Here is a 25,829-nt window from a genome sequence, read left to right on the forward strand (position 1 = left end):
TTACAAGTTGTTGTGCGGTCGTTGAATGTCAAGGGGAAATAGTTAGTTTCTCTCGCTGGAGATGGTAATTTCCCAGTACTTGTTTAAATGTTACTTGCTACTCATCTGCCCAAGTCTAAATGTTGTCCAGTCTTGCTGCATGTGAGCATGGACTGCGTCAGTATTTGAGGAATTGTGAATGGTACTGATTATTTGCAATTATCAGTGAGCATCCCCACTTCTGACATTGTGATGGGAAGAGAGTTATTGAGTAGCTGAAGATCACCGGGATTAGGACACCAGCATGAGGAACTGTTCATCAATGTCGTGGAATTGAGATGATTGGCTTCCATGTTCACCATTGTCTTTCTTTTGTTCCAGGTTATGACTCCAACCAGTAGAGAGTTTACCCCTAATTCCCATTTACTTTAACTTTCCAGTCACTGTCAAATTCTGCCTTGATGTCCAGCGCAGTCACTCTCACCTCAGCACTTGAATTTGATTTGTTGCGATGCGGTCTGGAGTTGAATGACCTTGTCTTGCCTTTCATCTGTCCTTGTTCAGAGAGTTGGCCAGACAATGAGCAATCTTTCTCCACAGCCAGTCCCATATAGAGGCCATTCCATGTCCTGATATTATCCACCTATACCATCTTGGCTCTTCCTTGCACATGTTTTCCAGGTGTTTTGCTTTACATTACGTCTTTTTCTACTCCTGTTTGCATCATGTCCAAAATATGAGAGTTTCTTTGCTATCATTGCCTGAGACAAATTCCTCTTAACACCAGCTTCCTTGAGCACCCATTCGTTTGTCTGCTTGATTGTCCATGACACGACATAATATCCTCTGAGTCCTTTCATTTCAAATGCTCTCACTTGAGCCTCATCATTCATCTTCGTGGTTCAGCTTTCACAGCCATGTGTTGTCACCAACTAATGACCTTGGTAGAAGTAAACTGAGCTTCAGTGAGCAGGTTATTGCTAAGCAAGTGCCACTTGGTAGCATTATTGATGACTTCTTCCATCACTTTGCCCATGATGGAGAGTAGATGGATAGGACGTTAGTTGACCGGGTTGGATTAGTCCTGCCTTTTCTAGACAAGATCTGCATGGGCAATTTTCCACATTGCCAGGTTGATGCCAGTGTTGTACAGGAACAGCTTGCCTAGGGGCATGGGTATTCATGGAGTACAAGTCTTTGATATCCAGAATGCTGTCAGGTCCCGTAACCGTTGCAGTATCCAATGCATTCAGCCATTTCTTGATAAGACATGGAGTGAATCGAATTGGCTGAAGACTGGCATCTGTGATGCTGGGGACCTCAGGAGGAGGCCTAGATAGATCATTCACTTGGCATTTCCAGCTGAAGATTGGGGCAAATGTTTGTCTTTAGTCTTGTCTTTTTGCATGGACGTACCAGATTCTGCTGTCATGATTTGTGGAACTGCCTTTCTGGTTAGTTGTTTGATTGTCCACCACCATTGATGACTGGATGTGGCAGAACAGCACGCTTAGATCTGATCTGATCTGGTTAGTTCCATCATGCTGCTTCCACTGTTTAGCATGCACGTAGTCCTTTGTTGTAGTTTCACCAGGTTGACATGTTATTTTAGATTTGCCTTGTTCTGTTCCTGGTATGCACTCCTCATTGAACCAGTATTGACCTCTTGGCTTATCGTAATGATAGTATAAGTGGTATACTGAGCTACAAAGTTACAGATTTTGGTTGAACATGATTCTGTTGGTGATGGTCCATCGCACCTCCATAGATGCCCAGTTTGAACTGCTAGATTGGTTCTCATTTATTCCAGTTCGCACGGTGGTCAGAGGGAGGATATCCTCAGTATGAAGCCGGAACATTGTCTTCAGAAGGACTGGGTGGTGGTTGCTCCATCAGTATTGTCTTTGTCAGATGCACTTGTGGCAGATAGATTGAGGGTGATGTTGAAGTAGGTTTTTCCCTCTTGGTTCCCCCACACTTTCTGCTGACCAGTCTGGCAGGTATATTCTTCAGGACTGTCAGTAATGGTACGATTGAGCCACTCTTCATGATGGGCATTGAAGTATTGAACCCAGAGTATATGCTGTACCATACAGACCTGAACTATAGATTTCAGAAGATAATTATTTTATAAAAACATCTGTAATTGACTGTTTTAATCAGTTTCTCCTCCACCTTCTCTTATTGTTTTCAGGACTTGGAGGCACTTGTGTAAATGTTGGCTGCATTCCAAAGAAGCTGATGCATCAGGCTGCTATCCTGGGCCAGGGCCTCTCAGATTCTCGTAAATTTGGCTGGGAGTTTGGTGAGAAAGGTAAGACTTTGAGCTGTTTTGGAAGCTGGATTCTCCACATAATAGATTAGATGGATAATTAACACAACGGCGAGGAAAATAAATAGTTGGGACTGCTTTGTATGGTGGTAAAATTGAATGAAATGAATCTGTAACTGGGATGGCAGCAGACCAATCACCAACAGCTGTTGGATATGAAAATCCAACTGGCTCATTAATGACCTTCAGGGAAGGAAACCTGCTACCTCTGCCTGTTCTTCTGTGTGTGACTCCAATCCCAAAGTTGCTAGTTGACTCGGTAGCCTCTGAGTTAGCAACTTGATTGTAAAAGGGAGATGTGTAACAAAGATGACTGCATTGTCAACATTCAACAATTAAAAAATAATCAACTCTTCCTCCTCGACCTCCACGCAGCCATTGCTGATTTAGACTGAAGCAACATGAGCCGATCAGCTGCCAGTTGACGTTTGTCCTCCGCTCAGACAAATGGCCCGAATTGCCTTTACTTATCCTGATCTTGTGTCCCTTTATTTTCATTTACATCTTTTTGCCTATTCATACTGAACTTGACTGTCAATGCCCAAAAAAGATTCAGACGCCATGCTAGTTGTAGAGAGACGCATGGCGGTTAGAATTTGCTGCTATGTTTTTCCTGATTTACTTCATTTGGAATGTTAACTATTGAGAGATTTTCCAATAATGAAAGCCTTTGTTGTCAGCAATAAAGCTGAAGATTCTGTATGAAGCTGTTATAAATCTACATTATCAAAGGATTCTTGTTTTGTATGAATTAGTTGACCACAACTGGGGCAAGATGAAAGAAGCCATCCAGAATTACATTGGCTCTCTGAATTGGGGCTACAGGGTGGCATTACGGGACAAGAAAGTAACTTACAACAACAGCTACGCAGAGTTCGTGGAGCCATATAAGATAAAGGTATGTAATGACAAGCTTTTGTTTGTAATATTACTTTGGTTTTCTAGAATTACTGTTGTCTGTCACATTACCCTTGCCTCTCAAACAGCACTGTAATTTTTTGGAAAGCAGCGTGAATATTTTGGGCTTTAGAAGCTGGATTCTCCACATAATAGACGAGAGGATAATCAATACAGTGGGAAGGTACTTAAAATGGTTGGGTCCCTTTGTTTACAATTATGATCATCATGTGTCTTAACAGCAGGACAGATGTTTGATTCCAGTAAATTGGAAGATATGGAATTTGTTCAGGTGCTGAGATCGATTTACACATTACAATGATTGCACCCTGTTAAAGTGCATATGATTTTTCTTTTGTTATAATTAACGTAATGCATCTTCGAGATGAGAATACGTAGGACTGGTAAGATTTGCTGTTTCTCCTAAAGGATTTTGTTGCTGTTTTGTAGAATATTTGAGACATGTCTTTAAGATGTTGGGGTTGGACTGATGGATGGGTATGTTGCAAGGTTTTACAAAAGTGAATAGATTGTAGGTTGTTGATTTCTGCCTGAAAACCTTTCCATGTTAGTTTTGCTCTTTAAAAGTTGTTTTAATGCTGAGTTCCCCCAGGGGAATTCCTTAATCAACCAGAGACAACCTGCGTGGTTTAAATTGAGACAGAGCTTAGCAGTTAACCATCAGTCGTCAATTAACTGATACCTTCCCAATTGCAATACCTCTACCACTTGCCAGCCAATCAGCACTCTTTTCAAACTGTATAAACAGTTGTTCCCTTTACATTTGCTACTCTTGTGAATTGTCCTGATGAATAAAAGCTTCAACAACATGAATCTTTTTCCATTGACTGTACAGTGCTTTGGAACATGAGAAGTACAATTGTTTTCTTATCCAATCCAGTCACAGTTCAAAATTTGTCTGAACTCCAACTCTGAACAGCGGCGGAATTAACCTGTAATTGTAAGATGGAAGCTTGAGATTGTTTTATAGCAGTTGATGTATTGGGGGCAGCATGGTGGTTAAGACTACTGTTTCACAGTGTCAGGGACCCAGGTTCGATTCCGACATTGGGGACAGTCCGAGTGGAGTTTACGTGTCCTCCCCATGCCTGCGTGGGTTCCCTCCGGGTGCTCTGATTTCCTCCCATAGTCCAAAGATGTACAGGTTAGGTGGATTGGCCATGTAAATTGCCCTTAATGTCCAAAGATGTGTAGGTTAGTGGGATAATTGTGTGAGGTCATGGGGATAGAGCAGGGGGTGGGCCTAGGTAAATTGCTGTGTCAGAGATTTGGTGCAGACTGGAAGGACCGAAATGCCTTCTATGAAAAGCCAAGTGTTTGTGCTGTATGCAAGATTTTATTGCATCAGTAGCTGCCTTGTAACATGACCATTTTTCTGAAGTATTAATTCTAATTTGACACGGTACTCTCCTCTTGGAATTGGAAGTCATTCTGTTGGATATATGGCTAGATCATTTATCATTGTATGACAGCAAATCAAACGCCTGTAACTTTAAAAAGAGATTTGAATAATGCATGCTGGTCATTTAGAATGAAATATTCCATTCATTATTGTACCTGTCGAGTCAGCTCATTGAACTTATTCAAAGTGTTGGTATACAGATTCTATTGGGAAACAGAATTTGAGCATGTTCAAATTATTTTTTCTGTGATTATGGGAGTTTACAGCACAGAAGCAGTCTATTTGACTTCACTCTACCTCTGCTAGGTCAATCCAAAGCTGCTCCATTGTTTCTCCACAGTCTTGTGTCGTCTTCTGCTTCACATTTATCCATTTTTCCTTTTTAAAAAGATGTCATAAGCACTTCCTGTGGTAAAACATTCCATGTTCCAGCAAGTCCCTCGTTTGCAAAGAAATTAATTTTGATGTGTCTCATTTAAATAATTCTAAATTGATGATTCCCATCCGGGGGATAGTGTTTTCCTATTCATAGGGGCAGGAGTAGATCATTCAGCTAACCATACCTGCTTTGCCATTCAAACAGACCATGGCTGATCGTCTATCTCAACACTCTTTTACTCCACAATCCTCATATTCCTTGATGTCATTAGTAATTAGAATCTATCATTGTGGGGGTAGGGCCTGGGTGGGATTGTGGTCGGTGCGGACTCGATGGGCCGAGTGGCCTCCTTCTGCACTGTAGGGTTCTATGATTCTATGATTTTCTGTCTTGAACATGCTCGGTGATTATGCTTCCACAGTCCTCTGGACAGGGAATTGTCAACCTATGAGTGAGGAAATTCCTCCATATCTTATTCCTAAACCCCTAAGCCTGAGTCTGTGGCCCTGGTTGTAGACTCCTCAGCTAGGGGAAACATTCTATCCACATGTACCCTGTCACTCTTCAAAACTCTCAAGCATACAGGTTCAGTTTCCTCTATCTCCTCTCAGACAATCCTGCTATCACCGGGATTAGTCTAGTTAACCTCCTTACTCTCCCTTTACAGTAATTATATTCTTCCTTGGATAAGGAGACCAAAACTGTACGTAATATTCCAGGTGAGGTTTTACCAAGGCTGTGTACAATTGCAGCAAGACATCTTTACCCCTGTACTGAAATCCCCTTGCGATAAAGGCCAACGTACCATTTGCCCTCCTCATTGCTTGTTGCATCTGCATGCTAACTTTACTAACTGATGAGCAAAGAAACCCAGGTCCTTTCAACATCAACGCTTCCCAACCTATACTTAAATACTCTGTCTTTCTGTTTTTTCTACTGAAGTGGATAATTTCTCACATCTGCCATGTTCTTGCCCACTCACTTGCCTATCCAACTCCCCTTGAAGCCTCTTTGCATCATCCTCGCAACCTACATTCCCACCTGGTTTTGTCACCAGCAAATGTGGAAATATTGCATTTCGCCCCCACATCCAGATCACTTGTATAGATTGTGAGCCGCTGTGGCCCAGCACTGATCCACATGGTATTCCACTAGTAACAGCCTGCCATCCTGAGAATGACCTGTTTATTCCTACTCTGTTAACCAATTCTCAATCCATGCCAGCATATAACACCGAATCTTGTGTACTCTAATTTTGTTTACTAACTTCTTCTTGTATGGGACCTTATCAAAAAATGTCTGAAAATCCAAATACATCATGTCCCTGGTTCTCCATCCGTACTACAGCTAACATCCTCAAGAAACTTCCAAGAGGTTTGTTAAACATGATTTCCCTTTTATAAATCCACCTGTGTTCTGTTAGGATCCCAGACCAGAACCCCAAGGTATATTGTGAAGCCAGAAATTAGACTCCCAACAATTTTCCTAACTTGGCATGAATGTGAGGAGTTCATTTCCCTAAACTTCCCATTTCCTTGTTTATTTCTCCCTAAGAAGTAACCTCGCACTTGGATCGATTACATGTCTACCCAGTCGACTAATCATCGTCTTTCTGAACTTGTAAACCTCATTTACTGAGCTTCCTTTTTTGTCAGTAACCGCTTTCCAGAATCTGCTTCTTGAACTGAAATCAAAATCATTTACATGTACAGAGAATAAAGGAGGATCTGACAATGACTTATGGAGTGCTCCACTTCTGTGTCTCATTCAGCCAGTGCAATAATCATTTACTCAGACTTTGTTTTCTATCTGTCCTTCTAGATTCCCTTTTATACTGGTGCCTGAAATTTTCTATCAAGAAAATGCCTTCTGAAAATGCATATCTGATATACCTGCATCCCTTAATCCATTTAAATGCTAGTAAAACTATCAGTCATGACTTGCTTTTAACACAATGTTGCCAATTCTTAGTAGTGCATACATTGCGAATTGTTCACTAATTTTATTGCTGCCGGGTATTGATGCTGAAGCGCACGTTCCAGACGCAACAAAACTAGGATGTGTCAAGATCATTGTTCTGGCATTATATTTTACTGCATAAAGTCCTTGTGACAGCACCATAATGACGGATTAGGGTGTAATGGATGGGTATAGTGACAAACTGCACTAGTTATGGCAAGGCACTGCAGCAGTTCATGGATGTGGCTCACCACCATCACTTTGAGGGCAATTAGGAATGGGAAAAGAATGCTGGCTTTGCCTGCGAGGCGTGCATCCTATACATTAATGTAAAAACACAAGGCCCATCAACACACCTCTAGTCACTCTTGGTTAGATGGTGTGATGCATGCAATAAAGAAGGGACGAGAACTTGCAGTAGCAATAAGTTTCAGGGCTTCACAACAAGGAAATCATAGACAAGGAACAAAGTGCTGATAGAGCATTTAAGAGCTTTTCTTGTTAACTTTAACTTTGACATGAGTATATAGCAGGTTTCCCTTTTATACAGTACTTTTACTAATAGTTAATGGGGAAAAATATGCCCCTGGTTAGCTGGATTTTAATAGCATGATGGGACGGGAATAGATTAAATCCTCTTTGCTCAGTTTCTCTTGATGTCTTTATGATGCGCTATATAATTCCAAGTGAATTTTTCTGTATGCTGCTTTGAATTTGAGCAGTTTTGTGTATGGAAAGCCATGCTTTAAAAGGTTTTGTCTTTTTCCCACCCAAAGGCAACCAACAAGCGGGGTAAAGTGACCTTTCACTCAGGAGAAAAATTCATTATTGCAACAGGTGAAAGACCTCGTTACTTAAATATACCAGGAGATAAGGAATATTGCATTACCAGGTATGTTTCCTTCCTCAGCGGATGAGAACTTGCTGCTTTAGCATTCGTAGTTTCACCTGTATTTAAGATAGCTGTGAGGGCGGAGAGGATGACATTTTAAACTCATCATTTCATTGCTTCAAGTGACATGCCATCAGTGGACTTGACAACTTAGTGGGTAAAGGCACCAGCTGCTTTGTTGTAGAGCTGTAAAGAGTAAAGTCCCAGATTTGATATTGCATCTGTGCTGAGTGGTATGCTAAGGGAATATGAAAAGACACAGGCAGCTAACATAAAAGGGAATCCCAAAGTCTTCTATAAGCATATAAATAGTAAGTGGGTGGTAAAAGGAGTAGGAGAGCCAATTAGGGACCAAAAAGGGATTTACACATGGATGCAGAAGACATGGCTGAGGTATTAAATGAATTATTTGCACCTGTCTTTACCAAGGAAGAGGATGCTACCTAGGCCATGGTGAAAAAGGCACTAGGAGTGTTTACAATTGATGGAAGAGGAGGAATTGGGTAGGTGACTGTACTTAAAATTGATAAGACACCAGGACTGGATGAGATGCACCCAAGGATACTGAGGGAAGCGAAGTGGAAATTGCAGAGGCGCTGACCATAAGTTTTCAGTCTCCTTAGAGTCTGGGTAATTCCAGAGGATTGAAGAATTGCAAAGGTTACCCCACCTTGTTCAAAAAAGGGTAAAAGATCAGCCCAGCAGCTACAGGTCAATCAGTTTAACTTCTCTGGTGGGGAAACCTCTGGAAACGAGGTCAGGACAAAACTAATAGTCACTTGGAGAAATGCAGGTTAAAAAGCTAGCACAGATTTCTGTGGGGAAAATTGTGTTTAATTAACTGGCTGGAATTTTTTTGAAGAGTTCACAGATGAGGGCAATGCTGTTGATGTGGTGTACATTGACCTCCAAAAGGCGTTTGATAAAGTGCCACACAACAAACTTGAGAACAAAGTTATAGCTCATGGAATAAAGGGACAATAGCAACATGGATATGAAATTTGTCAAGTGACAGGAAACAGAATAGTGGCTAATGGGTATTTTTCATGCTGGAGGAAGGTTTGTAGTGGGGTTTCCCAGGACTCGATCTTTGCATTTCCTGATATCTATTAATGACCTAGACCTTGGTGTAGAAGGGATGATTTCAAAATTTACAAATGATTGGAAGCTTGGATGAATCCAGGGTGAGGTGGCCAATTGGATACAAAATTGGCTTGATGACAGAAAACAGAGGGTGGTTGTAGAGGGTTGTTTTTCAAACTGGAGGCCTGTGACCAACGGTGTGCCTCAGGAATTGGTGCTGGGTCCACTGTTATTTGTCATTTATATCAATGATTTGGATGAGAATTTAGGAGGCATGGTTAATAAGTTTGCAGATGACACCAAGATTGATGGCAGAGTAGACAGTGAAGAAGGTTATCTACGATTGCAAAGGGATCTTGATCAATTGGGCCAGTGGCTGATGAATGGCAGATGGAGTTTAATCTAGATAAATGCGAGGTTGATGCATTTTGGTCGATCGAACCAGGGCAGGACTTACTCTGTTAATGGTAGGGTGTTGGGGAGCGTTATATAACAGAGATCTAGGGGTACATGTTCATAGCTCCTTGAAAGTGGAGTCACAGGTGGACAGAGTGGTGAAGAAGGCATTCGGCATGCTTGGTTTCATTGGTCAGAACATTGAATACAGGAGTTGGGACGTCTTGTTGAAGTTGTGCAAGACATTGGTAAGGCCACACTTGGAATACTATGTACAGTTCTGGTCACCCTATTATAGAAAGAATGTTATTAAACTAGAGAGAGTGCAGAAAATATTTACTAGGATGCTACCAGGACTTGATGGATTGAGTTATAAGGAGAGGCTGAATAGACTGGGACTTTTTTCCCTGGAGTGTAGGAGGCTGAGGGGTGATCTTATGGAGGTCTATAAAATAATGAGGGGCATAGATGAGGTAGATAGTCAACATCTTTTCCCAAAGGTAGGGGAGTCTAAAACTAGAGGGCATAGGTTTTAAGGGGTGAGATACAAGAGGGTCAATTTTTTCAGAGGGTGGAGAGTGTCTGGAACAAGCTGCCAGAGGTAGTAGAGGTGGGCACAATTTTGTTTTTGAAAAGAATTTAGACAGTTACATGGGTAAGATGGGTATAGAGGGATATGGGCCAAATGCGAGCAATTGGGACTAGCTTAGTGGTTTTTAAAAAAGAGATGGCATGGGCACGTTGGGCCGAAGGGCCTGTTTCCATGCTGAAAACCTCTGACTCAAATGATGAACTGTGAAGAACTTCAAAGGGACATAGACCAGTTGGTGGAATGAGCGGACCAGGTGGCAGATGAAGTTGAATATGGAGAAAAGTGGATGGATTCATCTTGTTGGGAAGAATGTGGCGAGGTGACATAAGATAAAGGATAAAATTCAAAAGGGGGTGCATTGGTATAGGGAACCAATAGAGAGAGAATAGAACCAACCAGAATAAAGGCAAATTACTGCAGATGCTGGAATCTGAAACCAAAAGAGAAAATGCTGGAACATCTCAGCAGGTCTGGAAGCATCTGTAAGGAGAGAAAAGAGCTGATGTTTCAAGTCCAGCTGACCCTTTGTCACAAAGCTTTGAGAAAGGGTCATCTGGACTCGAAATGTCAGCTCTTTTCTCTCCTTACAGATGCTTCCAGACCTGCTGAGATTTTCCAGCATTTTCTCTTTTGGTTTTGAGTCAGGATGACCGGTTGACTTGTACAAAACTTGAGCAGTAAATGAAATGTTACTGTCTCTAATGGAATCATAAGGAGTACGTTCCGAATTTTCTTCTTGCCTTCACTTTCTCCACATAAGCGTTAATTTAAAGGTCTCAATTTGAAACAAGGTTGTACCCAGAGCAATCGCTACAAAGGATGAAGCTCATTAAGTTTGCCATTTTTTGGAACATAGGAATTAGGAGCAGAAGTAGACAAATTCAGTCCTTCGAGCCTGCTCCGCCATTCAATCAGATCGTGGCTGATCTCTCCCTGGTCTCAAATCCACCTCCCCACCTGTTCCCCATGTCCCCTTATTCTTTTTTTTATTAGATAGATATATATCTCCTTCATGAAGCAATTCAAGGATTCAGACTTCACCTTTTGATGGGGCAGCAATTTCCACAAATTCACCACCCTCTGCGCGAAGTAGTTCCTCCTCATCTCAGTTTTAAATCTACCACCTCTCAACCTATACCTGTGACCTTTTTTGAGTTTCTAACTGTGCTTCTCTGTCAGCTATTCTTAAAATCTTAAGTCTTGGTCTCAAGACAAGAACTGTAAAGCACTTTAAACAATTTTCAGCGAAACTTTTTAAAACTCACCTTTAAAAGCTTTTTCTCATGCCGCGTAACTGACTCTAATATGGAGCCACAATATGTGAACAGTGTCTGTTGAGTTGATTTGTTCCCTTCTTTTCCCAAAAAGTAATGAGCTGCAGGTGTGATCTTTGCCCTTTACCAGAGGGAAAGTATGTTCCTTTTTTATGAAGTCTACATTGAAAACTTACTAATGGGGAGGTATTGAATTATGATTGGAACAAAGGAAAGGGAAAATAATATATTGCTAAGTTAGTAAAGCCAAAAATTCTTGATTCTCATTTGCTTTTTTCATTTTGTTTCTTCAGTGATGATCTCTTCTCTCTGCCTTACTGCCCAAAGAAAACTCTGGTTGTGGGTGCTTCCTATGTGGCACTGGAATGTGCAGGGTTCCTTTGTAGCTTGGGATTGGATGTTACAGTGATGGTGCGCTCCATTCTTCTGCGTGGATTTGATCAGGAAATGGCAGAGAAAGTGGGAGCACATATGGAAACTCATGGGGTGAAGTTTCTGAAAAAATATGTGCCAACTAAGGTAATGAAGCATGTTTTCAGCTGCACAATTTGTATATTTTTCAGTTTTTAACTGTATAGGTACAAGGGTGGCTCTGAGACATTGGAATAGAGCAGTGCATTGCCCAGAGTGCCAGCTGGTGAAGGATAGAGCTAAGACGATCCTTACACACTATTTACTTACAGTTGCACATTGCATGCAACCATAATTTTGCGCTCTCTTTTCTAAAGGGGCTTGGTTATGTGCATCACCTGCATGTAAGTTAACATACATATGGGGGAGGCAGTGGCACAGTGGTATTGTTGCTGGACTAATAATCCAGAGGCCTAGGGTATAGCTCTGGGGACCTGGGTTCGAATCCCACCATGGCAGATGGTGAAATTTGAATAAAAATCTGGAATTAAAATGTCCTTCAGGGAAGGAAATCTATTGGTCCTTACCCGGTTTGGCCTACATGTGACTCCAGATCCACAGCAATGTAGTTGCTTATCATAGAAATCATAGAAACCCTACAGTGCAGAAGGAGGCCATTTGGCCCATCGAGTCTGCACCGACCACAATCCCACCCAGGCCCGACCCCATATCCCTACATATTTACCCACTAATCCCTCTAACCTACGCAGCTCAGAACTCTAAGGGGCAATTTAGCATGGCCAATCAACCTAACCCGCACATCTTTGGACTGTGGGAGGAAACCGGAGCACCCGGAGGAAACCCACGCAGACACGGGGAGAATGTGCAAACTCCACACAGACAGTGACCCAAGCCGGGAATCGAACCCAGGTCCCTGGAGCTGTTAAGTGTCCTCAGGAATGGGCAATAAATGCTGACCTAGCCAGCGATGCCCACATTCCATGAACAAATAAATAAAACATTTGAAGCTTATGAGCAGTCATTCTGTGTAAGGAAGGAGGAGAAGGGGCAGCAAAAGTCTAATTTGGCAAGTTCATTTAATATGTATCAGAGCAAATGTTAGTTCAACCTAATGGTTTTGTGCCAGAAGTCCTGACAATATTGGGAGCATTTGGGAAAGAAGGTCTGAAGCACTGGGATTGTTCAGTGATGTGAAATTGTGGACTGGAGGCTTGAGATTAGAGGGGCAACTAGAGGGTTTGAAGGAAGTCTGAAGAGAGATTCTTGGGCCCTGTTGATGAGGTGCTTTTGAATGAGACCAGAGGGTTGCAGTATTGGGATCGAGTAATTATGGAGGACGGACAGAGCATGATTTTTTTATAAACTGGTGGGGCATGGTGTAGGAAGATGGGGCATGTGTTACCATTGCCTTAAATTATCCATGATGTGGAGATGCCGGCGTTGGACTGGGGTAAACACAGTAAGAAGTTTAACAACACCAGGTTAAAGTCCAACAGGTTTATTTGGTAGCAAAAGCCACACAAGCTTTCGGAGCTGCAAGCCCCTTCTTCAGGTGAGTGGGAATTCTGTTCACAAACAGGACATATAAAGACACAAACTCAATTTACATGAATAATGGTTGGAATGCGAATACTTACAACTAATCAAGTCTTTAAGAAACAAAATAATGTGAGTGGAGAGAGCATCAAGACAGGCTAAAAAGATGTGTATTGTCTCCAGACAAGACAGCCAGTGAAACTCTGTGGGGGTTACAAATAGTGTGCCATGAACCCAATATCCCGGTTGAGGCCGTCCTCGTGTGTGCGGAACTTGGCTATCAGTTTCTGCTCAGCGACTCTGCGCCGTCGTGTGTCGCGAAGGCCGCCTTGGAGAGGTTCTGCAAGGCGGCCTTCGCGACACACGACGGCGCCGAGTCGCTGAGCAGAAACTGATAGCCAAGTTCCGCACACACGAGGACGGCCTCAACCGGGATATTGGGTTCATGGCACACTATTTGTAACCCCCACAGAGTTTCACTGGCTGTCTTGTCTGGAGACAATACACATCTTTTTAGCCTGTCTTGATGCTCTCTCCACTCACATTATTTTGTTTCTTAAAGACTTGATTAGTTGTAAGTATTCGCATTCCAACCATTATTCATGTAAATTGAGTTTGTGTCTTTATATGCTCTGTTTGTGAACAGAATTCCCACTTGCCTGAAGAAGGGGCTTGCAGCTCCGAAAGCTTGTGTGGCTTTTGCTACCAAATAAACCTGTTGGACTTTAACCTGATGTTGTTAAACTTCTTACTGTATTAAATTATCCATCCATGAGTCTACCCATCAGCCTTCTTAGCTGAGCATATAGTTCTATTGGATCATTAATTATCTTCCCTCCCCTCTCCACTGCCATTCCCCATTGCCAATTAATTCCCAAATTTACTGCTAAAAGTTAATTGGCAGGAATTAATAGACCAATAGCATTGGCATTTGATTGTAATTCATAAGTATTAGTGAATGTCAACTTTTCTAAATTTCTAGAAGCCATCAAATTAGTTTAAAGCTCTAATTTATTTCTCATGCATTTTCCAAGTTTATATATATCTTCCGTAAGCCTCAGATTTGTTCCCCAATTGTTTCTGTAGATTGAACAGCTGGAGGTTGGAACACCTGGAAGACTTAAAGTGACTGCAAAGTCCACAATAAGTACAGAGGTCATTGATGGTGAATACAACACTGTGAGTACAATGCCTTTTGCTACCCATCTGTCTTGATTGACAGGGTGTTGCAGAAACATAAGTATAAAATGGTACATGAGCAAAAGCAATTTATATCTTGAATATCAAAACACCGCTCCAACCTTCAACACTTCTGTATCTTTGTACATTGTAGTTGGCAAAATACCTTTGTATTTTTTTGTTCTGAGAGCACATATTTTCTGTTTGGAAGTTCCATGGACACAAGTAGCCAATACGTCAGCATTTTTCTCGTGAACCTATCCTGGGTATACCAGACTATCCAACTGTTGATCAGTTATTAACACATTTTACTTCCAGTTTCTTGACAAATTTGTTTCATTACATTTTTACTTGATTGAATTCTTAAATCAATGCGAACAGCATCACAATTTCCATTAAGGACCAGCATCCTTTTAGTTTGAAGGCTGAACCTTTCCAGCCTATCAGAATCGAGATGAATGTTGTGTTCGCGTGGTACAAACACAGGATAGCAGTGGGAAAAGTTTTTGTTTTTTACTTGCCATAGTTGAGGCTGCTGAGTTGAGTCATTTATGACCTGGTCCCCTTGGGATCAGCTAACTTCAAATCAACCAGTGATCAGCTGGAGAGAAAAGGGTGTCAGAGGGAAATAGGGATGCAGCACACAGGGTTTGCCTATCATTGTCAACACACACCTGTAGCTTGCAGCAGCAGCGCTGCTGCTGGTGTTAAATTTTAATTTCTGGATAGAATGTAAAAATAGCCTAGTTTTGAAGCCAGTCAATTGAATGTCCAAAATGGGGGCAGGATTAATGTAAGTTAAGAGAACTGTAGCTGCTTTTATTTAGTTAATTGCAAATCCAAATCCATTACATTTTTAAAAACTATCCATTCATGAGATGAGGGCATTGCTGACTAGGCCAGCATTGGTTGCCCGTCCCCAAACAAGACCATAAGATATAGTAACAGAATCAGGCCATTCGGCCCATCGAGTCTGCTCCGCCATTCGATCATAGCTGATATGATTCTCATTCCATTCCTCTGTCTTCTCCCCATAACCCTTGATACCGTTATTGATCAAGGATCTATCTATTTCTGTCTTAAAGACACTCAATGACCTGGCCTCCACAGCCCTCTGTGACAATGAATTCCACAGATTCACCACTCTCTGGCTGAAGAAATTCCTCCTCATCTCTGTTTTAAAGGAGCGTCCCTTCACTCTAAGGTTGTGCCCTCGAGCTCTAGTCTCTCCCACTAGTGGAAACATCCCCTCCACATCCACTCTATCTAGGCCTCTCAGTATTCTGTAACTTTCAAATAGATTCTCTCCCCCCCCCCCTCATCCTTCTAAACTCCATCGAGTATAAACCCAGACTCCTCAACCACTCCTCCTATGACAAACCCTTTATTCGTGGGATCATTCTTGCGAACCTCCCTTGGGCCTTCTCCAAGGCCAGCGCATTCTTCCTTGGATATGGGGCCCAACACTGCTGACGATATTCCAAATAGGGTCTGACCAGAGTCTTATACAGCCTCATTCCTGCTCTTGTTCTTGAAGTTGGTAGATTATTTCCGATCCATGAATAGCTATGGTAAGTTGGCAGTTCTCCCAGTGTGAATTTAGATTGGGAAGATGGAATGTGGCAGCTCTAATGCAAGGTTCAGAATTACTATTTGAATAGTGGTTTTATTTCGGATTGGAAAAGTAGTCTAAATTTCCAAATGAACCTGAATGAACGGTTAATTTATTTAAAAAAAAATCTTTGTTTGCCATTAATAGCTTCAAGAGGGTATGGGAAATTGCCTTTAATAATTACCAGGAAATGTGATACTGGATTTCCTCTTTAGGTGTTAATCGCTGTGGGACGTGACGCTTGCACCAAGCACATTGGCCTAGAAAAGATTGGCGTTCATCTAAATCAAAAGTAAGTTGTGTTTTTCACAAGATTAAAGTTTGCAGAAAAGTTCTTGAAATCATTTTGAGTCTGGTCTGCAAATATTGGAGCTGAATTGGGGGAAAAGCTGGAATTCAGCTGAAGGAATGAGGGGGTGGTTTGGTAGTTGTGGGGGGGAGGGGAGAAACATCCATAATTGCTTCCTTCAAATTGTCTGTTAAATATAAGTTTGCTTCTGAATGGCACAAGGTTGGCATGCATAAACATGGACCCAAAATGCTTTGGTACAGTTTTGTGCTGCATTATTTCCAAGCAATGGAGGTCAATCCTGTCTGTGCAACATAGAATCATAGAATCCCTACAGTGCAGAAGGAGACCATTCAGCCCATTGAGCCTGCGCCAGCAACAATCCCACCCAGGTCCTAACCCAACATATTTGCCTCTGGCACTAAGGGTCAATTTTTCATGACCAATCAACCTGACCCTCATCTTTGGAGTGGAGGAGGAAACCGGAGCGAGCACCTGGAAGAAACCCACGAATTGAACTTGGGTCCCTGGCGTTGAGAGACAGCAGTGCTAACCACTGCACCACCGAGCTGCCCTATTGATCCTATCAAGACTGAGTCTAGCAGGGGTGTGTCATTGCCCCCCCTCTCTCTCCATCTTCATGGCCACCATTCTTCACCCTTGTTAAGAACAAGCTTTCCAGTGGAGTAGATATAATTTGCAGGATGGACAAAACGCATTGCAACTTTGGCTGGTTGAAATCAACACTGAATCGCTCATGGAACTTCAGTATGTGGATGACATCGCCATCTCTGTTCTCTCAGAAGGGAATCTCCAAGCCATGCTTAACACCTTCCCGGAAGCACATCGAGGATTCATTCTCAACCTCGAGCAGACTCGAGTCCTTAAGCAACCCACTCCAGGACAATATCTGGTCTCTCCCTCCATCCAGAACAATGGAAAAACCCTCCCAAATATGGAACATTTCTATTGGGGAACCACCTCTCATCTGAAGCTGACATCAATGCGGAGATCCAACATCGTATCCAATCTGCGAATGCTGCCTTTAGATGCCTGTGGACAAGAGTCTTCAACCATGACATTTGTGCTGGCACCATCCTGTACAAGGCAATGGTCCTCCCAACTCTTCTATAGCTCAGAAACTTGGACTACGTACAGACGCCACCTCAAGACCCTGGAGAGGTACCATCAATGCTGTCCAAGACGGATTCTCCACATCAGATGGGAGGACAGGTGTACTAACGTCAACATCCTTGAAGGAGATGAGAGCACCAGCATCGAGGCCTTGATCATCCAAAACCAACTCTGCTGGGCCAGCCGTGTGCTTATGATGTCAGAATCCTGACTGCCAAAGCATATCTCCTTTGCGCAGTTCAAGGAAGGTTCCCAAACAAGAGGACAACAAAGAAAGTGCTTCAAAGACACCCTGAAGGCTTGCCTCAAGAAATACAGCATAGACACAACGCCTGGACACTCTGAACTCATGACCAATAACACAAAGTTTCTTAGGTGGACAATCGTATTCGTTGGTGATCAGCTTGTACAGTCTTACAATTTTACATTTATACAGAGCATTTTTATATAAAAGAAAAATTTACTTCAAATAGTGACTTGTATGTTATGAACAGGTACGGGGGAGTGAACTGTCTCCCCTGTATTTAGCCCTCCTTGTAAATGCCATATAAATCCAAATGTATTGATTTGATAAGGAGCCAATCAAACTTTGTTTTCTTGAATCAGAATAAGTTTTTTAGTTACTAAACCTGAAAAAAATAATAAGATGTGAAAGCACGCATGTGCGTGCGCACACATTTCAGAAGTTACTGAGCCTTGCGGCTGTTTGAAGTGCATCGTTTATTAAATGCTCCCAATGCACTGTTGGGACTCTCCAAAGTTCCTTGGGCAACACCGTCCAAACCCACGAGAAGGACAAAGGCAGCAGATGCCTGGGAACACAACCACTTCCCCTCCAAGTCGCTCACAATCCTGACTTGGAAATATATTGTAATTTCTTCACTGTCCAGGAACTCCCTAACTGCACTTTGGGTGTGCCTACACCTCAGACTGCAGCAATTCTAGAAGTGGAGATGCTGGCGTTGGACTGGGGTAAACACAGTAAGAAGTTTAACAACACCAGGTTAAAGTCCAACAGGTTTATTTGGCAGCAAAAGCCACACAGCCTTCGGAGCCTCAAGCCCCTTCAGACTCCACTCACCTGAAGAAGGGGCTTGGGGCTCCGAAAGCTTGTGTGGCTTTTGCTACCAAATAAACCTGTTGGACTTTAACCTGGTGGTGTTAAACTTCTTACTGCAATTCAAGAAGGCAGCTCACCACCACCTTCTCCAGGGCAATCTAGCAATGGGGAATAAATGCTGTCCTTGCCAGCGGCACCCACACACCCTGTATACAAATTTTTTAAAAGTTGAATTGAAGATCAGCTGCACTTGCTGGACACAACCATTGCTTCAGAGAAAGATTGAGATTTTTTACTGCTTCAGTTTTTCCAGATTAATTTGATGACCTATATTTCTGTCTGACTTGAAAGTTCTTTTAAACCCCCCCAATCTTTAACTTCAATTTTTGACTCATTGAAACCAACAGGAGATGGGATTATTTTGTCGTCCTTGGCGTTGAGTGTTTGTTGGGTGTGTCTGACTGGTTAGCAGTTCCCCTTGTCCTTGCTGCTGATTAAAATTCAGCACTTTGCATTTCCCTTTTTGAAGTCGATGGTGACACCCCACAGGTGTGAAATTCCATGCAGCTTGTTAGAGCAGGTCTGCAGTGCAATCCATATAGAAACTTCCCAGAAAAGTAGCCCCTTACAGTACCAGACACCTTTGGTCAGTGTTTTTCTTGATCAATATGTTTTTGGCTAGCTGACAAAATTATGGTTGTTATGAGAACAAGCAGATAGAGGTTTGTTTGCATACTGCAATGAGCCAAGTGATTGCTCTATAAACATTACTGAGAAAGTAATTGGTCACTTTTTAAAGTTTCCTCTGAAAGATATCCCTCCCACTGCAGTACATTGGGGGTTCTGCATTGTTGATGCGTCATAGAACCCTACAATGCAGATGGAGGCCATTCGGCCCATCGAGTCTGCACCGACCACAATCCCACCCAGATCCTATCCCTATAACCCCACACATTTACCTGAGCTAGTCCCCCTGACACGAAGGGGCAATTTAGCATGGCCAATCCACCTAACCCGCACATCTTTTGACTGTGGGAGGAAACTGGATCACCTGGAAAAAAACCCTCGCAGACACAGGGAGAATGTACAAACTGCACACAGACAGTGACCCAAGCCAGGAATCGAACCCGGGTCCCTGGTACTGTGAGGCAGCAGTGCTAAACACTGTGCCACCATATCGCCCGGATCATGTTCATGTCTGGACCGTGGGGTTGAACCCAGAATCTTCTAACTCTGAGTTATGAATGAAACCTGGCTGATGATTTTTGTACTTTAAAAAAAAAATCTGTACTCCTTTAGCTTGATCTTGGTTTCAGATAAAGCTCGGCACAACATCGTGGGCCGAAGGGCCTGTTCTGTGCTGTACTGTTCTATGTTCTATGTCCTTTACGCACCTGGCAGTACTTCACCCAAATGATCATCATCATTATTGTCAGTGATTTGCAGGATGTTTGAGGAGGAAGTGACAGATTATAGAATTGACCTGTCCTTTCCATGAAAGATAGCAACTAGAATTGAAAACTACTTCCGATAGGTCACTGCATTAATTGTGTTTTCCATCACCCTATCTCATACACACCTGGCTTTGGTGTCACGGCTGTAATCAAACTTAACTACTTAATTCTGAATTTTTGTTTCGAGAATTTGAAGTGTGAATATTCACTCTTTTACCTTGTGAATCAGTTGCATTTTCACTGTTCTGGGATTTCAGTAAAACATTTAGGCAGATGCCAAATTTCACAGCTAGATTTTTAAAATTTTATTCCCCATCATTTCAACCCATTTCCTTTATCTTGAACGTACATATTATATTGTGAAGTCTTCTAATTAGTAGTTAATCTGTGAAGTAAAATGGCAATATAAACAGTGACTTGTGCCAAAAAAGAGAGAAATTGTGGTGACCTTGAATTGCTTGTGACTAGATTTGGATTTCATTCGATAAATATATTTTTTGGCAGAGGTAGGATGACTTGGCAATTTTAAATTTGACTGCAGTCCAATTTCTTTGGGAAATGCGCAACAATAAAGCTGAAGTCAGTTGTTTGTGACACTTGCACTGAGATGTCTCTCTTCTGGTGTTTGAGCGGCTTCTGTTATAAAACAAGTCGCCCCTAAAGCTACTTGAGATTCCACGTGCCACTGTGGCTCAACAGGTGTATGTGTTCTGCTTAGTTGATCATTTCTGAAATCCTAGTCATGACACTGGCATTGCAGAAGGTTTACAAAGTTTTCATGCAATTTGTAACTTAGGAAATATGCCCAGAAATGCAACTCTACATTAGTGTCGTCAAATATGGCTATACTATATTTACTTTAATGAAAGAAAATTTGTCTGCACATGCGCATGTTATGAGACTGACCCTTTTGAAGATACTAAATTTGTCAGACTAAAAGTTGTTCAATTATATTTGACCTTTGAATGATGTATTGGATTTGATTTATTATTGTCACGTATTAGTATAGTGAAAAGTATTGTTTCTTATGCGCTATACAGACAAAGCATACTCTTCATAGAGAAGGAAAGGAGAGAGTGCAGAATGTCGTGTTACAGTCATAGCTAGGGTGTAGAGAAAGATCAACTTAATGCAAGGTAGGTCCATTCAGAAGTCTGATGGCAGTAGGGAAGAAGCTATTCTCGAGTCAGTTAGTACCTGACCTCAGACTTTTGTATCTTTTTCCTGATGGAAGAAGGTGGAAGAGAGAATGTCCGGGGTGCGTGGGGTCCTTAATTATGCTGGCTGCTTTGCCGTGGCAGCGGGAAGTGTAGACAGTCAATGGATGGGAAGCTGGTTTGTGTGATGGACACAGTGTTGTTGGAGCTGCACTCACCCAGGCATACGAAGCAGGAGCAGGCCCCTGGAGCCTTCTCGCCACTCAATGAGCTCATGGCTGATCTGATTGTAACCTCAACCCCACATTCTTGCCTACCCTCGATAACCTTCTGGCTACTTGTTAATCGAGAATTTATCTGTTTCTGCCTTAAAAATATTCAATGATTCTGCTTTCAATGCCTTTTGAGGAAGTGTTCCAGAGATTCGCAACCCACTTGAGAGAAAAATGGACAGCAGATTTCCTTCCCTAAAGAACATTAGTGAACCAGATGGGTTTTTATAACAGTTGATAGTTTCACGGCCGCCATTACTGAAACTAGCTTTATATTCCAGATTTATTAATTGAATTTAGATACACCAGCTTGCGTAGTGGGATTTGAGCCCATGTCCCCAGAGCATTAGCCTGGGCCTTTGGATTGCTAGTTCAGTGACATTACCACTACTTCACCATCTCCCCTAAAAATGAAAGATCACTCATTGCAAGGATTAGTTTCAAATCTGTAAATGAAGGTCTGATATTTGTAATAAGCCTCTGACCTGGAAATTAGTAAAATGGTAGGGTTTTTTTGTTGGGTGCGATGTCTCAATACTACATTTGGAGGCTGCTGTTGGTTTTCAAGTATCTAAGTCTGATTAGCTTAGAAATCAAGATTTTGTTGCAATAGTTTACTTTCGATATATTCTTAGAAATGGGAAAATCTTGGTGGATAATGAAGAAAGGAGCAATGTACCTTACATCTTCGCTGTAGGCGATGTCATTGATGGCAAACCAGAGCTCACACCCGTTGCTATTCAGGCTGGGAAGTTGCTAGCACGCAGGCTCTACGCAGGTTCTACTGTGAAGGTAAGATGTTGTCGTCTTAAACATAGAAATACTCCAACACTTTCCCATACCCCTTAATACCTTTAGAGTCTAGAAATCTTATCGATTTCCTCCTTGAATATATTCCGTGATTTGGCCTCCACAACCTTCTGTGGTAGAGACTTCCATAAGTTTGCCACTTGAGTGAAGAAATGTCTCATTGTAGCCCTAAATGGCCTACCCTGTATCCTGAGACTGTGACCCCTTGATCTAGATGCTCTAGCTAGGGGAAACAACATCCCTGCATGCCGTCTGTTCAGCCCTGTCAGAGCTTTACCATGTTTCAATTAGATCCCCTTTCATTCTTCTAAATTCTAGTGAAAGTTGGGCCCAATCTCCCCATATAAGACAATCCTACCAGCTCAGGAATCAGATTGGTGAACCTTTGCTTCATTCCCCCTATGGCAAGTATATTCATTCTTAGATAAGGAAACCAAAACTGCATGCAGTACTCTGGGTGTGGTCTCACCAAGGCCCTGTACAGCTGCAATAAAATGTCCCAGCTCCTGTACTCAAGTCCTCTTGTAGTGAAGGCCAACATACCATTTACCTTCCTAACCAATTGCTGTACTTGCATGTTTGCTTTCGGTGACTGGTGTACAGGACATCTAGTTCCTGTTGTATGTCAACATTCCCCAATCTATCAGCATTAAAATAATACTCTGCCATGCTGCTTCTCCATTCAAAGTGGATGACAATCCTCGTTATACTGCATCTGCCACATTTTTGCTCACTCACTTAACTTGTCTAAATCATCTTGAAGTCTGTTAATATATTTCCCCACCAAGTTTTGTGTCATCATCAAACTCGGAAATATTACATTTGGTTCCCTGATCCAAATCATTGATGTATATTGTGAATAGCTTAGACTTGAGCATTGATCTCTGAGGAAGCCACGAGTAACAGCCTGCCACTTCAAAGAAGACCCTACTATATTCCAATCTGTTTCCTATCTGTTAACCAATTTTCGGTCCGTGCCATTGTATTATTGTTGATTTGCCCAATTTATATATTGATTAAAGTCACTTATGATTACTGTAGCACAGCATACTGTTACATGCATCTCAAATTTCCTGTTTAATACCATCCCCTATCTTGCCACTTCTGTTTGGAGCCTATAGACAACTCCAACTAATGTTTTCCACTACTTGTTGCTTCTAAGTTCCACCCAAGATTAATTCTACACCTAGATTTTCTGAGCTACTATCCCCTCTCTCCACTGCCCTGATTTATTTCTTAACTAATAACACCACCCCATTTCCTTTCCCTTTTTGTCTGTCCTCCCTAAATATTGAATACCCTTGGATATGCAGTTCCCAACCATGTCTTTGTAATCATATCATACTTGTGTATACCAATTTGTGCTGTTAATTTGTGTACATTATTGTGAATGCTCTGTACATTCAGATACAGTGCCTTTAGTCTTGTCTGTTTAATATTTTTACACATTTTCTTTGTATCATGGCCCTATTTTCTGGCTAGCCCTTGTTTCCTCTGCCTTCCACTGTTGCTTTCTACTTTTCTGTCTTTCATTATCTTTGTGTTTCTCTCTTGTGTCTCCCCACTCAGGTTCCCATTCCCCCTGCTGCTGTAGTATAAACCCTCCCCATCAGCACCAGCAAATAGCCCTGCGAGGATATTGATCCTGGTCCTGCTAGAGTGCAGCTTGCACAAGTCCCATCTTTCCCACATAAGGAATAGGAGTAGGCCATTTGCTTCCTTGAATGACTCCTCCATTCAATAAGATCATGGCTCATCTAATTGTGGCATTAACTCCATTTTCCTGCCTGTCCTAAATAACCCTTGACTTGCTTGTTATGTGTACAATATCTGCATGCTTTGTGTGACTGTCCCAGTGGCTCATTTGGTAAAGGCAAATAAGCCAGAAGATCTCTGAATCAGTCTGATTATATCTGATTTCAGCAAGATCAGTTGTAAGAAGAAGGAGACCAATCATGGTTCTTGCTCCTGATCTGTTATCCAGTGATTCACGATTGGAAGTACCATTATTGGATCTTGGGTGATGTGGAGTGGCTCAGGCTGTGCTCAAGTAACTTGCCGATGTCCTGTCTTAGCTGACAAAGAATGACATTGGATAAGGCACCAGCGTTCCTGTGAAGCTACAGCTCCTGCTTCACTATGGCAGGCAGTGAAAATTGTCAGAAGTACTGTAGTCATATCCTGGGAGGTTTTTTGGCTACTTTTCTTTTACACAATGAAACCTTTGTCAGTTTGTTTTCCTTGTAATGAAGGTAGAAACCATTAGCAGTGTAACTTGTAATATGTTGCAATATTTGCCTTCAACTCACTAAAATAAGACTAAATAGAGGAAAGTACTGTCAATCCTGTTGATAGCAATTTATTTTTCAGTGTGACTATGTCAATGTGTGCACGACAGTTTTTACACCAATGGAATATGGATGTTGTGGACTATCTGAAGAAAATGCAATAGCACTTTATGGAGAAGAACATATAGAGGTAGGAACCTTTTTAGTGTTGAATTAAATGGGACTTTTTTTGTGTTGAGTGGATCTGTTGCCCTCATAAGAACCTTTGCTCCTGCTGGGTCAGTCAAAGAGTTTGTTTATTTTAAAACTCATCATTGGCAGACCCAAAATCAATGATTTGGATACAATTGCCTGCTGTTTAAGCTTCTTGCTGATTTAATCATTGGTGTTTGAACCTCCTTGGGGATGTGATTAATTGATCTTTAATTTCTTTATTCTTCCAACAGTTTGCTTGGCTTACTTCCAGATTTGGTAACTTGGTCATTTCTGGATCAGTGTTGACATTTTGACTGCTTATGAAAATAGTCAATTACTGGTGAAGGGATAATCACTCATTCTGTTACTGTGCAAAGTATTGGACATAAAAAGGACATAATTATCAAATAGAGCATCTTGTGCAGTAAATGTCAGTTGCTGTTGGAGTACCAAAGCAAGATGGCTGTGGAGGACTGGGTGTCTTAGTTGCATCATCCTAGTTGAAACTATGGATATAATCTGTTTAACCTAAGCTTGCTTTCAGCTGATCAAATCCTGGGAATGGAGATTAGAAGTTCAATAGACCAGTGGTGTGAATGTGACCAGTGGATATACTGTAATATATATCTCGCTATGTCCTATTTGTATAGAGCTTGTAGTGTTGTCATCTTCATGTGATGTGACATGTAGATCTGGAGGCCCGTTGCTGCTGTGATAATGTGTTCTGCTATTGTTACTGTTAAAGGAATGTCCGGTTAATTACTCTGACATTACTATTCAACAGAACATATCTTTTGATGGCCTATATAGACTGATTTGATTTATTATTGTCACATGTATTAGTATACAGTGAAAAGTATTGTTTCTTGCATGCTATGCAGACTAAGCATACCTTATATAGAGAAGGAAAGGAGAGAGTGCAGAATGTAGTGTTACAGTCATAGCTAGGGTGTAGAGAAAGATCAACTTAATACGAGGTAGGTCCATTCAAATGTCTGGTGGCAGACAATCAAGCACATGGTGTCCATTCAATTGGTCTTTGTTGTTGAGTTAGAGCAAGGTTCCTTCTGGTTGTCCAGTGACTCATCTTGAAAATTACATGTGGATGTAAACTGAAAGCAAGATGGTATTTGATAGTGATGCTTTCCAATGGTTAAATTGAGTCTTGTGGTCTGGATTTGCATGGAAAATGCTTCAAGAGGAGTGGAGCATTTTTGGATGGGATGGGTGGTGGCAGGGTGGGGTTGGAGAGATTTCCTGTAAAA

The 25,829-nt window shown here is 41.8% G+C and overlaps 1 protein-coding gene across 1 annotated transcript in view; it reads left to right on the plus strand.

Moving 5' to 3' along the window:
- The window catches only part of txnrd3 (thioredoxin reductase 3), a 58,015-nt gene that overhangs the window by 22,741 nt on the left and 9,445 nt on the right, over positions 1–25,829 (plus strand). Inside the window, exons 6-13 of the mRNA XM_078209994.1 lie at positions 2,174–2,293; positions 3,067–3,209; positions 7,746–7,861; positions 11,500–11,725; positions 14,201–14,293; positions 16,121–16,197; positions 21,907–22,063; positions 24,452–24,559. Coding sequence (XP_078066120.1) covers positions 2,174–2,293; positions 3,067–3,209; positions 7,746–7,861; positions 11,500–11,725; positions 14,201–14,293; positions 16,121–16,197; positions 21,907–22,063; positions 24,452–24,559 — 1,040 coding nt within the window. The remainder of the gene's footprint in view (positions 1–2,173; positions 2,294–3,066; positions 3,210–7,745; positions 7,862–11,499; positions 11,726–14,200; positions 14,294–16,120; positions 16,198–21,906; positions 22,064–24,451; positions 24,560–25,829) is intronic.

The sequence above is a fragment of the Mustelus asterias genome, chromosome 3 (assembly GCF_964213995.1).
Source record: "Mustelus asterias chromosome 3, sMusAst1.hap1.1, whole genome shotgun sequence".
NCBI lineage: Eukaryota > Metazoa > Chordata > Chondrichthyes > Carcharhiniformes > Triakidae > Mustelus > Mustelus asterias.